This window comes from Egretta garzetta, unplaced genomic scaffold (assembly GCF_000687185.1).
Source record: "Egretta garzetta isolate BGI_Z169 unplaced genomic scaffold, ASM68718v1 scaffold483, whole genome shotgun sequence".
Lineage (NCBI taxonomy): Eukaryota > Metazoa > Chordata > Aves > Pelecaniformes > Ardeidae > Egretta > Egretta garzetta.
Window position 1 is genome coordinate 12,633 of NW_009259042.1, and position 16,387 is coordinate 29,019.

Below are 16,387 nucleotides of genomic sequence, written 5' to 3' on the forward strand. Positions count from 1 at the left end.
CTGTGCTCACTCACTTCATCTCACCACACGCACACCATGTGCATGCTGATGTCTCATCGGTACAATGCAGACAGAGGCTTCCGACCTCGACATTTGATGTTCCTCTGTGGAGAGTCATAGAACCTCTCCAGGCTGCAGTAAGAGACCAGTGTTGAAAATGGTGGGTTTTTTATTGCCTGGTTGGTGACGAGTGCTCTGGGGCAGCTTCCCCCGGGTTTCCAGTGAATATGGTCACAGACCAGACCCTGTTCTGCTGGTCCTTCACCTCTCTTGCAGGAAGCCTGACTGTGAAAGGAAACTGCCGTGCACCCCCACCACTGGTGCTTTCTCTCCTGTGTATGTTCCTGGCATGGTCTTAAGAAGAACGTTAGAAACAGATCTAAGCCATCAGGCACTGCCCTTAGAAGATCCCCTTTCATGATGCTGTGATGGACGTCAGCTGTGACAGAGATAGAGCACTGGCCATGTTTCTCATTCAGCAATATCTAAAGCCAGCTGGATGGCTTTCACCTCTGCAAACTGACTCCATTCATCTTCTCCTTCAGCTTTCCCACAAGGCGGTAGGACCCATCAGTGAATAGGGCACATTGCTTCTCATTTTCTGACCGTTTATTGTATAGTGGGGCCTCTTCAGCACGCTCTGTCTCCTCCTCTGGCGATTCTTCAAGATCTTTTTCTTCTGGCCAGTCCAGAATTGCTGCCAAGATTCCTGAGCAATTGGTGTTTGCTTTTCAAGCCCGTTGTGTGATCAGTGCAACCCACTTACTCCACATAGCATCAGTTGCATGATGTGTAGAGGGGACCCTCCCTTTGACATCCAGCCCAGCACCAGCAGCTGGGGTTCCAGGAGTTGCTGTGCTTCAGTACCAATCACTTCTGAAGCACCTTATACCTCATTGTAGTCTACGCCTTCCTGAAGGGGGGCAGCAGAGAGGGAAGTGCTGATCTCCTCTCCCTGGTGACCAGCAACAGGACATGAGGGAATGGAATGAAACTGTGTCCAGGGAAGTTGAGAATGGACATCAGGAGAAGGTTCTTCACTGAGAGGGTGGTCGGTCCCTGGAACAGGCTCCCCAGGGAAGTGGTCACAGCATCAAGCCTGTCAGAGTTCAGGGAGTGTCTGGAGGATGCTCTCAGTCATATGGTTTAGTGGTAGGGAGTCCTGCGAGGAGCAGGGAGTTGGACTCGATGATCCTAATGAGTCCCTTCCCACTTTAGATAATCCATGATTCCATGATTCTGGGTGCTACTGGAAGGCATGTAAAGGATAATGTAACCATCAGGCACAGTCAACATGGACTCACAAAGGGAAAGTCCTGTTGAACCAATCTGAGGTATTCTATAACTCTATGATTCTATGACTTGTTCCTTCAGATTCCTCTCAGCTTGCCAGCTGCTGCCCTGAGCTTCAGGCAGTTAAAAGCTTTCCTGTCTTTCAGTAGTCTAATTGTCTCCTTGGCCAACCCTTTAATTAGGTTTCTCTCTCTCTTTTTTTTATCTACCAATTTAAAAAAAAAAATTCTCCTAAGATTATCTCTTGCAGAAAGGTGACCTCATTAGAGGCAGCTTGTACTTAGCATACAGCTGAGGTATGTGTGTTATTGTTTATGAAAAGTGATCATGCTTTGATTTTATTTCCTGATAAATAGGAAAAACTCCTTTGTGTCTGTGTGCATTCAGTTCTCTAAGGAGAGCAGGGAGGAGATGGCGCAACGGAGCTGTAACATCCAGCTGCAGACTTCAGTGGAGAAGTCTGATGCAAGGAAGAGTGATTCATTCATTCAGATCATTCCTCCCCAGGTGACCAAGGACAGAAATGGTGAGGCTGGGGAGCTGAGGAGCAAAGTTGTCCATACAGTGTCAGACCTCAAGGGACGTTTTCTCCTCCTGCTTGAAACATCCTTAGGAAGCTCTGCATCAATACCAAGTGGAGAGTGCTGCAATCACTTCTTTGGTAGATTGAAAAACAATGGAAAATGCCCTTTAAAAAATAACCCCCCTTCTTTATTAAATGCTCATTGAAATCCACCTCTTGAACTACACTATGAAAAGTCTCTAATTAGCTGTACAAGGCTGAAAGACGTGAAGGAAAGTAAAGGAAGAAACACAGCTCATTATGGCTTTCTGTATTTTAATAAGCCCCAGGGTGTATTTGGTGCTGAGTCCATGAAGCTCAGATACTGAGAGAAGGTTGAAAAATCTGCTCAAGAAGCCAGAAGTAAAACTCAAAGTACCTTGAAGTATTAATGGGCCCCAGTGAGAGCCCTTTACTAAAAAAGCCTCCCCAGGGACTCGTTAGAGCAAATAATTGGAGGCCATGATTGCAGGCAGGCAAAGGCACTGTGTAAGTGGCTGTAATGTTGAGAAAAACCTTGCTTTGTTTTATAAATCAGAAAGGCCAAGTCCTTACCCCCCAGGCACTGGGAAGGCAGATCCTGTCCTTCCTGTGTGGCTCAGGGCTCTTTCTGGGGGCAGTGGGGTGTGAGAGTGAGCAATGAAAAATGTAAGAAAAGTCTCTAACACCTCCTGGCCTCCCCAAGAAGGGCTGAGGAGGAAGCCAAGAGCAGAGCCTCCAAATCCAGTTTTTCCTGTTAGGCCTGAGTGGCAGATGCAACTGCCCCACCCAAGGGGACAAAGGCCTTGGTCTTGTGTGTCCTTTCAGCCTTTCCAGAGCCCTTCGTCATTTCAACTGCAGGCTGTCCTACACTGTCCCATGCCTGCAGATCTTTCCTTTCAGGATGTAGACACCCATCTTGCTTTACCCCCATTTTTCACCCTGACATTTCTAGAGCGTCCCTGATGTCTCTCTACCCATTGCTTGTTGTTCCTTGAACGACAAAGCCATGGGCTGAGGCAGGCTCCCTCCAGGTGTCCTCTTCCCCCTGAATGAGTCTTCTTATACATTCCCTCAAGTCTGAATGTTCTGAGCTGTACCTTGAAGTTTTCCCTCTGTTCCCACTGCCAAGAACAGATCCATCATCTCTGAAACTGCACTTCAAGCAGTTGCATGGGGCTATTATAGAGGCCTGAACCTCTACTTCACCAGGCTAAAGAAGCCCAGGTCCCTCAGCTTCTCCACACAGGCCCCAAACCCCATCCTGGCAGAGCTCCTCTAGAACCTCTTCACTTCCTCCCCATTACTCTTTACTGGAGAACCCCACACGCAGACACACTTGTCCAGCACACCAGTGCTGAGTCAAGGGGGGTGTTTATCCTCTTGTTTGGGTGATGATGCTCCTCCTAATGCATCCTTGTTCACTTGGCCTTATTACCTTTGAGTATGTGCCACCCACCCATGTGCCATCCCTTGGAACGCCCAGGCCCTTCTCCTCAGGGTCACTCCTGAGCAGTTCAGGTCCCAGCCTGACCTCACGTTTGGGGTTATTCTGACCTCAAAAAACACTTGACACTTTTCCTTACAAAACATCGTGTGGCTTCTATTGACAACTTTCCAGAATTTCTCCAGGTCCCCCTGGAGTGAAGCTCCTTTTGGGGGGCTTTTAATATCTTCATGCAGATGGACCAGCAGATTTGTCATGCCTCTGACAAGGTAACAGCATGAGGAATTGCGGGACGCTATGGACAATAGGAGGAGTTGCTATTTAATGGAACTGCTGGCCAGGGTAGGAGTTCCCATGGTGACAAGCTGAGAAGCACCAAATGAGGGTACAAAGGAAACCAAACTAACGCCAGGGAGGTAGAGAGAGATGGGCTGTGTGCATAGGGTGTACAAGGACGGTGTCGCAGATGGGAGGGAGAGAGAAGCAAAAATGTACTTTATGGATATAAACCAGTGAGGTAACAAGGTTCAATGGTAAATGCAACAGTTGATTACCAAGATTCGATGGCAAGGCACACTTGGTGTTTTACTGCACAAAGAGGACAGGGTCAGACAAAACTCTTTGGGAGACCCCCTTGCTTTCTAAATTCCATCCTCAGAGGGGAGTCCCAGTGAAGCTGGATCCAATCCTAGTCCCAGACTTGGTCAGTGGTTTATGCCTAAAGATATGTGCAATCAATCCTTTGTATCACTTAGCTAAGGTTTCAATGTTTACCATGCTGTTAGTCACTGTTGCTGTAAGGAATCTCTCAACCTCGAGAAGTAACCTTGAGAGGGGTCCCTGCTCAAGGGGAGATCCTGGCGTGCAGCCCGCTGCCGTGCAGGAGAGCTCAGAGGGCTCCTGGGCTGCTCACTATTGATGGGGGCAATATGACCGACTCATCGTCATGTTATCATACCGACTGCAGATGTTGGTTTCTTCCAAATTTAACTTGAGTCAGACAATGACAAGCACTGTGGTTAGGTGGACACAGTGCCATAAATCAGCCCCTGGCTATTGTGTTGTCATCTGTCTCCCCCGAATTCCCTTGGAGCTGGATGCATCCACCACGACCGCCACTGGTGATTATCACTTGAGCAGCCTTACGGGAATAGGTCAGGTGAGGGATGTGGGGCATGGTGCACACCACCACACCATGTTCCTGCTGCTGGCCTGTCACCTCCAGAGACAGAAGTGACCTCACAGGCCCCTTACCAGCCACGTGCTTCCTACTGGATTGGGAGTTTCTGAGACACAACTGACCTCATCATACCATACCCATCCATCCTGCTCCTTATGGCACAGGGCCTGACCAGATAAAGGAATGCTTTTTTTATCAAATTTATCAAAAATATTTCCAACTAGTGATTTGAGTGGAGAAACAGTCTTCACAGGAACTGCTGCATTTCTCTTGACACGTTTTATACCTCTTTTATTCGTCTTCCTCCACCCATTCTGTGTTCAGAAACCTCTCCAAGGGAAAGATTCCCTGAATCACAGAATAACTCAGGTTTGAAGAGAGCCCTGAACGTCACTCTCCTGTTCAAGGTAAGGTGGACCAGATGAGGCTCTTCAAGGCCTCCATCCAGCTTTCAATGATCCACAAAGGAGCTGGAAGTGTGCTCCAACACACCCTACAGGGGGATGATAAAGATGTTCCACAGGGTTGGCCCAAGCGCTGGTCACTGAGGGCTGCCACTAGTAGCTGCCTGCTCAGAGGACTTTGGACCACTGATGACATTTGGGCTTGATCGCCCAGCCAACTTCCCACCCAACGTCCACTTCTTCAGCCCAGACAGCACGTATCTGGTGATAAGGACATCACAGCAGACCATGCCAAAAGCCTTGCCAAATTCCATGTACACAGCATGCCTTTCTTCCCCCTGCCCATTTTGGTTCAGCAATCTCTTTGTTGTCCTTCAGGTGCCTGGAAATGTCTGCAGGACGACGTGTCCCATCCCCATTCCAGGGATGGATGTAGGCTGACCAGTCTGTAATTCTGACAATTCTCTTTCTTGCTGTTGGGGATGGGATTGATGTCTTCCTTTTCTAAGGACCCCCAAACCTCTCTGATCGCTCTGACCTTTTTGAGAGCACAATCCAGAATCACAGGCAAGGGTGATGTAGCAGACAGGAGGACTTGCAATGAGCCTGTCCAAGGAAGTTCAGGAGAATCTCACTGGGCCAGAGGGTTTTTTTCCTGGACTCACACAGAGAAATGTCAGGGTTCTGTCAGGCGTCCACATCTGAGCTCTTCTCGTGGATGCCTGATATTTGATGCACCCAGGGGTGTTCAGAGTCTTTCCCTTTTACACACAGGCAGTGCACCGCAGGAGTCCACATGTCTCTCTGGCCTCCTGCTGCCTTTCCCAGAGGCTGGGAGGCACCTCAGCCCTGTGGTGTGTTGTCCTGCTCTACAATCATATGAGATGCCCCCCAGCATAAAGTCTGGACAAAGGGACAATGTTCAAGGAAGCACATGCCAGTGCTGCATTCAGGGTTTTCCATGGGGTGTTACTCCCAACATGAAGTGACCTCGAGGCACTCTGTCCCACAGGCCTTCATGCAACCCCAAGGAATAGCTCGTGGCATTTGTGCTCACTTGGGTTCCCCTCACCTCATGTACGTGATGTGCATGCTTACATCTCACCTGTACAATGCAGACATGGACTTCTGACCTACTCATTCAGTGTCCTTCCATGGAGGGACAAAGAAACTCTCCAAGCTGGGCTGATTGCCCAGGGTATCCAGCAATCACAGGCACAGACCATGTCTGCTGGTCCTTCAGGTCTCTCTCAGGAGGCCTGGCTGTGTGAAGACACTTCTACGTTCCCCAACCCCGCACACTCACATTTCATAGATATATACTGCTGGTTTAAACTGCAGGTCACTTTCCTGGCCATGTTCTTGAGAGAAACTTTGGTAGAAGACCTAAGCCTTCAGGCACTGCTCTGAGGAGATCAACTTTCTTTATGGAAATGTTGGTATGGAGGCCAGCTCAGGCACAGAAGTGCCCATTGTCTCTCCCATCTTGCTGTCACAGGACTACCATGGAGCACGACTGTGACCAAGATTCCAGAGTACTCAGGCCTAACACAAATGTAAGGGATCACAAGGAGAGTGTGGAAGTGGAAGGAGAAGAGGCCTGGAAGACCAAGCGCTGGTGCTCCCTGGCAGTGCTGTCCTGATGGGACACTTTTCCCTTCCACCCATACACACAGGAACTGCCTTTCGGGTCCAAAAGTAATCTGGAGAATGTTCTCAGGGAAAAAAATGTTGCTGAATGATATTTATTTTGTTTTAAAACACATATATAATACATCCGCTTATTTAAACAGCCACTCAGTAAGAAAAGTGGATGACATTATCACAAGAAAAAAGCAGCACCATAAAAAAAAACCAGAAGAGAGGCTGGGGCTGCAATGAGTTACATTTTTACTGCTACGCAGAAGAATTTTATTGCTTCAGAAAACCACCCAGTTATCAGTTTCCAGACTGCCACCTGGAGCTCTTGGTTCCTCATGCTATAGATGAGGGGATTCACTGCTGGAGGAACCATGGAGTATAGCACTGCCACCACAAAGTCCAGTATAGGAGAGGAGATGGAGGGAGGCTTCAAGTAGGCAAATGTGCCAGTGCTGACAAACAGGGAGGACACGGCCAGGTGAGGGACACACGTGGAAAAGGCTTTGTGCCGTCCCTGCTGAGAGTGGATCCACAGCACGGCCCTGAAGATCTGCACATAGGACAGCACAATGAAAACAAAACAGCCAAGTGCTAAACAGAGGCTAACCACAAGAAGCCCAAATTCCTTGAGGTAGGAGTGTGAGCAGGAGAGCTTGAGGATCTGGGGGATTTCACAGGAGAACTGGCCCACAGCATTGCCTCTGCAGAGGGGCAGTGAAAATGTATTGACCGTGTGCAGGAGGCCATTGAGAAAACCACTGCCCCAAGCAGCTGCTGCCATGTGGACACAAGCTCTGTTGCCCAGGAGGGCCCCGTAGTGCAGGGGTTTGCAGATGGCCACGTAGCGGTCATAGGCCATGACAGTGAGAAGAAAATACTCTGCTGTTACCAAAAAAAATACAAAGAAGGCCTGGACAGCACATCCTGCGTAGGATACGGCTCTGGAGTCCCAGAGGGAATTGGCCATGGATTTGGGGACAATAGTGGAGATGGATCCCAGGTCAAGAAGGGAGAGGCTGAGAAGGAAGAAGTACATGGGGGTGTGGAGGTGGTGGTCACAGGCTATGGTGGTGATGATGAGGCCGTTGCCCAGGAGGGCAGCCAGGTAGATGCCCAGGAAGAGCCAGAAGCACAAGAGCTGCAGCTCCTGTGTGTCTGTGATTGCCAGGAGGAGGAAGCCAGTGCCAGAGCTGCTGTTGGACATTTTCTTCTTCTGGGAATGGAACACTATTATAGCAGAAAAAGACAGCAACAAGTTAGGGGATATTCCTCTGAGAAAAATCAAAGCCTTTTGTCACACACCCTTTTCCTTTTCTACCAGACCTTCTTCAGCTATGTGGTTTGGTCCTTGGTCAGTGCTGGCTGCGTGTGCCATGAGGAGCAGGGCCTGCTCTGCAGCAGCGAGCTCATGGGAACAGTGGGGGCAGGTGTCAGTCCTGGTGTTCAACTTTGTCAGATGAAACCACTCCTAAAGCAGAAGGGCCTTCATCTGCACTCTTAGAGGTAAGGAATGGGGATGGCAGAGGCAGTTTGAGTTCCTTGGATTTTTTATACCTCCTCCCCCTCTCCCATGCTGGGGAGTGCTGCTGGATGCCAGAAATCTTCAGCATTTCTCCTGTGCTGAGGGAGAACAGAACGAGTCCTGCAAGGCAAGAGGATTGCTTGTAGCTTAATGCAGAGCAAGGGGAGCTGCTCCATCCCTCCGTCTTCTTCCCACCTTTCTGAAATGGAGAGTGATTGCACTCTCATGCTAACCTGACAAGCTCCCAGACACTGCTGGGAGCAGAGGGATCCAGTGCAGACTCACTCTCACCTTTCCTCAATATCTCAGCACCCTGCTTCAAGCCATGGACACACATGGATGATTTCCGCAACCCAAGACCATTTCCTCCATCATAGCACCTCTGTTTCTACGTGGGGCTTTCAGATAAAACCAAAGTGTTGTGGGACAGCCTTGCATCCTGGAGGGAAGCTCACAGCTTGGGAGGACACCTCAGGGAGGTAGCCGATTCTCCTTCTAATGGTATTTCAGTTGGTAAGAGTCAGCTCATAAACCAGCCCCACAGAATGCATTGACCAGAACTCCACTTTTGCTAGGAAACCTGTGACTCTTGTTCAAAGCCAGAACTGTATGGAAGGACCCACAAGATCAGTGTGTGACTCTGCAGCTGAAACTCCACCTCCCCAGAGAACCTGGCAGCAAGAATGAAATTATAACAACAATAACACAGACCAGTAGAGACAGAAGGAAAAATCCAGTGAAGGTCTGGCTCAGAGAGGCCAGGGCAGAGGCAGGCGGGCCCTCAGGCAGCATTACCCTGCCCCAGCTCTGCACGCCACCTCCCAGGCACCACCATGGCTGGGCAGCTGCTCTCAGCCCCTGGGCTCTGCAGAGGTAAATGGTCACGGGGCTGGAGGCTTGCTCAGAGGAAGGGCTCTGCATTGGAAGGGATTACACAGAGTTGTCCCTTTCAAATTTCTTGTTTTAGTTTCCTCTCATTCCCAGATCATATCCCTGCTAACTGGAGATTCTCACCCTGGGAGGTGTTTCCCTGTCCCATGTCCCTTCTTTGGCAGCGCTCACAGACCACACCCCAACCTCTGTGCACTCATATTGGGTCTCCAGAATCCTGCCTGTTGGCAGGGCTCTGCCTGGGCGCATATTCCTGTTTGGAGGTTGAAAAATACAGGTCAGAAGAACCATGGTGGGTCCAGGGGAGGTGACGCTGCTTCTGTCCATAGGCAGACGAGTTGCTAAATGCACTTCACCAGGGTCCTGGACATCCTATTCATCACTCAGAGCTTCACTTCAAGAGTCTCAGTGACTTGTTAAAACTCAAAGGTCAAGAGCTTTCCATTTATACTTTTTTCTTCCTATCCCTACCCCCTTGGAATAGGAAATGGAAAGGCAGAGTCAGGAAAGATCCTTATCTTCATAGTAAACCTTGCCTTGATCTTCTCCTGGAGAAAACCCTTTGGAAATATTCTGGGGGTGATGTGGAGCTGTGAGCAGCCCTGACCCACACAGCACCCTCTCAACAGCAGAATGACCCTGCCTTACTGGGGGTTTCTCCTCTCAGCCACAGCTTCTCCTCACATCACTGTGGTCAACTTCCCAGACGGGCTGAGTACCGACCCTGGCAGATGCGGAGTCTCTGACCCTCCCAACCCTCTGGAACCAGGGACCCTTCTCAGAATGAAAGCCCTGGGCACCCACCTTTACACCCCTGTAGCCATTAGGGGAAGGCAGCCCTCATGCCCTGTCCCTCTGATGGTGCAATGGAATATCCCTGATCTGCAGCACGTCATCCTCCTCTATAACAGGGAAACTGTGAGAGTTGTGCTTAGAGATACCATTGGCTGTGGAATGTGCCACCTTTAGGAGCTCCCTCCAGGAACTGAACCTGCATTGCCTTGCACCCAGAGGCTTACCACGTAAAGGGCTGTGAAGATTTCTCCAGCAATGAGCTGTCAGCATGTCCACATTGTCTATAACCACTCCAGGCTGTCTTTAACCTCTCTCTTCCTCACTCCTCTCCCCTCGGTGCCTGTAGGCAGTGCCCTCAGCCCTGCTGTGCTTTGCAGAGGAGCTGCTCCTGGGCAGAGCTGTCTCTCGGCAGCGCTGCCCACTTGCCATCAGCTCCCTCCATCCCAGGAGCCCAGCCCAGCTCAGCAGCAGAGGACCAGCCCAAGGCAGCACTTGCTCGGCCCGCTCTGGGCTCCTTCCAGGTGTCCCTCCAGGTGTCCCTCCAGGCTGAAGCAATCACTGATGTTCCCTCCCTCGGATGGGGAGAGACAATTATTACAACCTCTGTAATGTCTCCTGAGAGGATAATATTTGGGCATGAGAATCGCCTTTCCTTATCCCATCATTAGACAGGACATGCAGACAGTGACAGTGAGAGTTCTCCTTTACCCCTGCTGAGGGAAGGGATGCAGATAAATCCATAGATACTTCTCTTGCATCATAGATAGCAAGAGATGCATTTTTTGATAGATTCCTCTTGCATCAGGTGTTTACATGTGCACAAAATAGGCACCTGCCTGGGAGGTCCTTCTCTTGTTGTTTAAAAATTGCTTAGGGGAGCCCAGAATGCAGACACAGTCTCCATAGGAGTATGGTGAATGCTTCCTCCTTTATTCAGAGTTACAGACATATTTATACTGAGGGATGGGGTCCACGCGACATAAAAACCGCTTTCATTGGTTTAACAACATTTTCCACCGCCTCTAGATCCATGCTAATTGGTTTAACACACAAGCTATCATATGCAAGCCTTTGCGATTAGAGCACATCCTGGTTAGTCTGCAAGCTTTGCGATTAGAGCACATCCTGGTTAGTCTTATCAAGTTCCTTTGTTCTTGCTTACAACATGTGCAAATTCCTCCTTACAGGGCCCTAAGGACACATTGGCCTTGTCAAAGCCAGGATTGTCCATGAGATCCCATAGTATTTTATGGCCTTGTTGTTCAAGAAACTCCTCTACATTCTCTCAGCTCCCGTGCCAATTAATGGAAATAGGGGGCAGGACTGGGCTCTTCACACACAACATTTTGTGACGTTTCAGGTGTCAGGACTGGTTGAAGATACGTGCAGGCAACTGCAAGCTCTCATGGAGGAGTTCATAGAGACAGGCCAACATCGGGGGGAATCCTCTTAGAAGCTGCTGGGAATTTTCTTTGGCCAACTGAAGTGGCAGCTGATGCCCAAATTAGGGCAACTGAACCTGTCCTGACTCATGATGTTCAGGGCAGCCTTTAGAGTTATTCACCTGAACAAGTGGAGTCATGTGCCACAGGCAGAGCTCAGGCTCACTCTTTCTTTTCTCCACCAGCTGTATTTACTGTGACATGGACAGTGGGATTGAGTGCACCTTCAGCAACTCTGCCGATGACACCAAGCTGTGTGGTGCCATTGACCTGCTGGAGGGAAGGGAAGCCATCCAGGGGGACCTTGACAGGGCCTTGACAAGCAGTCTGAACCTCATGAAGTTCAACAAGGCCAAGGGCAAGGTCCTACACTTAAGTTGGGGCAATCCCAAGCAGAAATACAGGCTGGGTGGAGAATGGGTTGAGAGCAGCGCTGAGGAGAAGGACTTGGGGAGGTTGGTTGATGAGAAGCTCAACAGGACCTGGCAACATGCACTTCAGAAAGTGAACGTAGATGAGTCATTTGACCAGATCCCTGAACAGAAATTATGGTTTTCCATCACCCCTGAGATTCCACTTTTTGGTCCTGATAAGTATCATGCCTCTTGAGGTGTCCTGCAGTATTTTCTGCCCCATGTGGTGGTTTAGGCTGTGAGGAAAACCAAAAGAATGCCTCTGACAGGAGTAATTTCACCTTCAGTGCTGAAATAAAGGACAGATGCAGGGACTTCAGAGAGTCCTGGCAATCTACTGAAGGGTTAGGACATAAGAGATCCAAAATGAAGATAATGCAGTTGTATCAGTGTCCATCACACAAACATTTGTGCTGCTTTGTGCTTTTCCCCAGTTTGGTATCTGTCCCTTGAGATTTTTCAGTAAAACAATAAACTCCTCACACAGACACACTTGAAATAAGGACAAAAGATAGAGAGCGGAAATTCATGAGGGGCAATATTGTCTGAGAAATGTACTATGAAATGATAACAAAGAGCTATCAATGAGGGAAAAAACACTCTTCTAAAGACTTCATGCCAGAATCTAAATGTTGTTAAGTTATACATATCTGATGAAGTAAGAATGAGTATGAAATATAACGTTAAAGACATTACTTTTGTCACCATCAAGAAGGAGAAGGAATTCGAGAGCATGGTACTGTTACTGCATTTGTTGAAAACAGAAACAGGTCCATAATGTGATCACTAAGCCCCAAACCAGCTGCTCACTCACACCCCTCTCCTGAGGAATGGGGAGAGAATTTGAAAGGTAACATGAGAAAAACTCATGGGTCAAGATGATGAGATATGAACAGGTAAATCAAAAGCTGTGCCCACAAGCAAAGCAAAATAAGGAATTAGTTCACTCATTCCCATTGGCAGGCAGGTGTGCAGCCACCTCCAGGAAAGCAGGGCTCCATCATGAGTAACTTGGAAAGAGGAATGCCATAACTCCAAACATCTTCCTCCTTCTTCCCCCCGGCTTATTGCTGAGGATGGTGTCATATGGTATGGGATATCCCTTTGGTCAGTTTGGGCCAGCTGTCCTGGCTGTTTCCCCTCCCAACTTCTTGCCCATCCCCAGCCCACTCGCTGGTGGGGCAGCATGAGAAACTGAGGAAAAGTCTTGGCACTGTGCAACTCCTGTCCAGCAACAGCTAAAACATCAGCACACTGTCAACACTGGTTTGGTCACAAACCCAAAACTTAGCACCATATGGGGTGCTAGGAGTTAAAATAACTCTACTCCAGCCTCAGCCAGTGCACCGAGTCTCCCCTCCCATGAAATTCCTAGCATCAGTTCTCTCTCATTCCTGATCCACTGCAGATCACCCATCTGCAGTACAAACGTGGGCACCAGATAAACTCCTCCCAAGGCCTTGCACAGGACTTTAGACCTCAAAGAGTACAGAGGTGCCTCAGGGAGGTCCTCCCCTCACACATCTTGATGTGCTTCCTCAACTGGTGTTTCTGGGATCCATGAATGGTGAATGGAGAAGCATGGTCATCCCCAGAGAATGAGGTGGAAGGCCTTGAGAGCTTCTGAACTTTCCAGTAAGCAATTAGGCAGTGATTGGCAGTGTGGAGGGAAGTCAGAAAGAAGCAAGGTGAGGGCTAAGGGCTTTAGCAAATGCTTCCAACAGCGTCTGAGCCCAGAAGTGGAAAGCCATTGGTGCCTGTGGGTGGAGGAGGTGTGCCCTGGGAGTGTGGCTGAAGGTCCCTGCACAAAGCAGGGCTTATACGAGAAGTTTCCCTCATGGGAGCATGCCTCAACTCCGGAGATGGGGAATGTCCACTGCTGCTGGGGGTGGCTGAACACTGCTCATCATGCCCCAGGAGCTGTCCTTTCTGTCTTCATCTCCTTCACTACCCAAGCTTGCCTGGGATTCGGGAAACATTCATGAGCCTGGAGAATGCATGAACCTCCTGGAGTGTGGTCCCATTCCTGCAGGGGAGGTGGGAAGGGTTTTTGAGGCAAATGGCACTGTAGGGAGAGATTGGTGTGTGTGTGTAGAAGAAAGCATCCTACAGGCCAGAAGAAGATCTGGTGTGTGTGTGTAGAAGAAAGCATCCTACAGGCCAGAAGAAGACTGGAAAGAGCAAGGGGACGTCATGCTAATGTGGAACAGTCCAAGGTTTGATTTTAGGACAGCAGAATAAGGAGGATGTGCAGTGCAGCACTGGGATATGGATCCAAGTCTGGGACAGGAACATCTTAGGTGACTGAGGACCATTAGCAGGGCTACAAAGCCAGATGGTTTTTTGGAACTCACATGCATTGCCACATCCCCAGAAAACCACCGATTTGCCATTAAAGAAACAGAATCTACCACCAACCTGCCTCCTGTCCCTGCCACACCCCCCACTCACACTGACCCTAGGCAGAGTCCTGAGCAATGCATGAAGGACCTCCCTGACCAGGTCCTGAGGGTGAAGGGCCTGGCCACTGTGATGATAAACAGACATCAAGGGTTTAAAGTGGCTTCAGAGCCACCAGCACATTCCCTTTGCTACCTGCAACCGGTGTCTCCAAGTTTTTGCTTAATGATCCCCCAGGGACCAACACCTTGACTGGTCATTACCTTCATGGCTTTGTCAGTGATGGCCCTCACTGGGGCCTCCAGCACCCTCAGAAACCTGGTGGTGCCTTCTGCCTTCCCTTTCTTTAGAGGATTTTTCATTCTTCTGTAGCCAAGCAGAGATTATTTAAATAATAAGGAACAATAAATGAGTTGTTCTTTATTTTTCTGCTTAAAGAACAAGTGCTGTCAGCCTTCTCCGAGCCATATTGATCCAGAGCATCTCCTGATGCACTGTTTGGAGAACCAGCTGAACACATTCACAGAAGAATGTTTCTTACCTCCCATTAAAAAAAAAAAAAAAAAAAAAAAAAAGATAAAATCATGTAAAAAGAAAAAGAAAGGAATAGCTCAGTGAAAAACAATAGATGAAGTCCAAGTTTCCTCCACTGAAGTCCACTTTCCACTGTCGCTAACCTCAGTGGAACACTTTCAGTGAGATACATGGGAAAACAGGTAGAAACACAACTGAGGAGCTGAGTCAAGAGACCTTCAGGCAGACTTCTGAAAGCCAAGGCCAGCTCTAACCTGCCTGAAGCTCAGGGCAGCACCTGGGCAGCTGAGAGGTGTTGGAATGGGCAGAGACCCATGGGAGGAGGAAAGCTGGATGGACACTGGGAACTGCATACGCCCAGGCAGCCTACTGGAAAGACGCCTTTAGAAGGCGTCGGTTCAAGCAGGACATGTGGAAACATGTGAGAGAGCACTGAGAGTCAACACACAGTGCACCAGGCACCTCAAACTGAAAAAAAATTCTCCCTGTATTGAGCCTGACCCTCTCATGTTTCAGTCCATTGCCTCCTGTGCTCCTGCCTTGCACCACTGTGTCTTCTTGGAAACCCCACTGTGGGCAGTAGGAGTCTGTTACCTCCTCCCCAAAAAATCTGAACTCCCTCAGCCCCTCCTAACAAAGCAAGTGCTCCAGCCCTGACCATCTCTGTTGCCTTCACTGAAATTTTGTGGTCTTCCAGCTTGCCAATGTCTCTCTGGCATTGTGGGGCACCAAAACCTGGACAAAAATTCTGGATATAGTGTAACAAATGCTGATCAGAGGGAGATAATCCCTTCCCCTGGCTGTGCTCCTGCTCAGACATCCCAGGAGGTTCTTGGCCATCTTTGCTGATGGTTCATCTTTTGCCTAAGGTAACCGAAGATCAGCAGACCCTTTCCTGTGGAGCTGACACCTGTCTAGGCAGTCCCTGTCCTATGCCATTTCAGAGCCTAGATCCACTTTAGGAGTAGGATTTGGGTTGAATCTTCAGTGGGTATAATGAGGTTCTTTTCTGCTCATCTCTCCAGCCTAAGTCCTTTGGGATGGCAACCCAGCCCTCCAGCTCTGCTCTGCTCTCCTGAATGGGATGTCTTCTACAAACTTTATGGTGAAATATACTCTCATCTCCTCCAGGACATTAAAAAGATGTTAAACAAGGTGGGTTGCAGGACAGACCCCTGCAGGACCCCACTAGATGGATGCCTCCAGACAGAGCACCACACACGTGCCACACTCCTCCAAGCCCAACTCTCCAGCTGTTTTATTACTCAACTACTTACCCGCCCATGCAGCCCATACTGTCCAAACTTGGACACTAAGAATGTATGGAGGGATGATACTGAAAGTCTTGATGACTTCCAGGTAGAAGACCATCACTGCTCTCCCCACATCCAGCAATCGAGTCCTTTCATTACAGGAAGCAAAGAAGATGGCCAGGAACAATGTACACATTTCTCTTAGAGAAACCCAGAAATGGCATACGAGGGAACACGCTCTGGGTCACAGCCTTTTGCTCCTCTGCACAGCCTTTGGGCATTTTGGAAAGGTGCATGCAACCCATTACTGCATTCCCCTCATTGTCAGAGAGTTCCCACATATTCCATGACCTTTCAGAGGTGATGGAGGGTGGCTTCACTGTGACATCAGCCTGTTCACTCAGCTCCCTGGGGTGCTGCCCCTCCTCTCCCAGAGGCTGGTAAGGATTGCGTTTGCTCAGGTGATCCCTGACTTGATCCCCATCCACCCCTGGCTGATCTCCTCCAGAGTCCTGCCCTGAGTCACAGAGGCCTGGGAGACCTTGCTGGGAGAGACTGAGGCAAAGAGGACACAGAGAAGCTCAGATCTATCTACACTGTCTCTTACTGAATTCAGCAGTGGCCACACAGT

At 49.3% G+C, this 16,387-nt stretch overlaps 1 protein-coding gene across 1 annotated transcript; it reads right to left on the bottom strand.

The window, feature by feature from the left end:
- Nucleotides 1-6,747: 6,747 nt before the first annotated feature.
- On the bottom strand, nt 6,748-7,710 carry LOC104122805 (olfactory receptor 14A16). Its single transcript, XM_009634981.2, has one exon. The coding sequence runs from the start codon at nt 7,708-7,710 to the stop codon at nt 6,748-6,750; it is 963 nt and encodes a 320-aa protein (XP_009633276.2).
- Nucleotides 7,711-16,387: the final 8,677 nt, after the last annotated feature.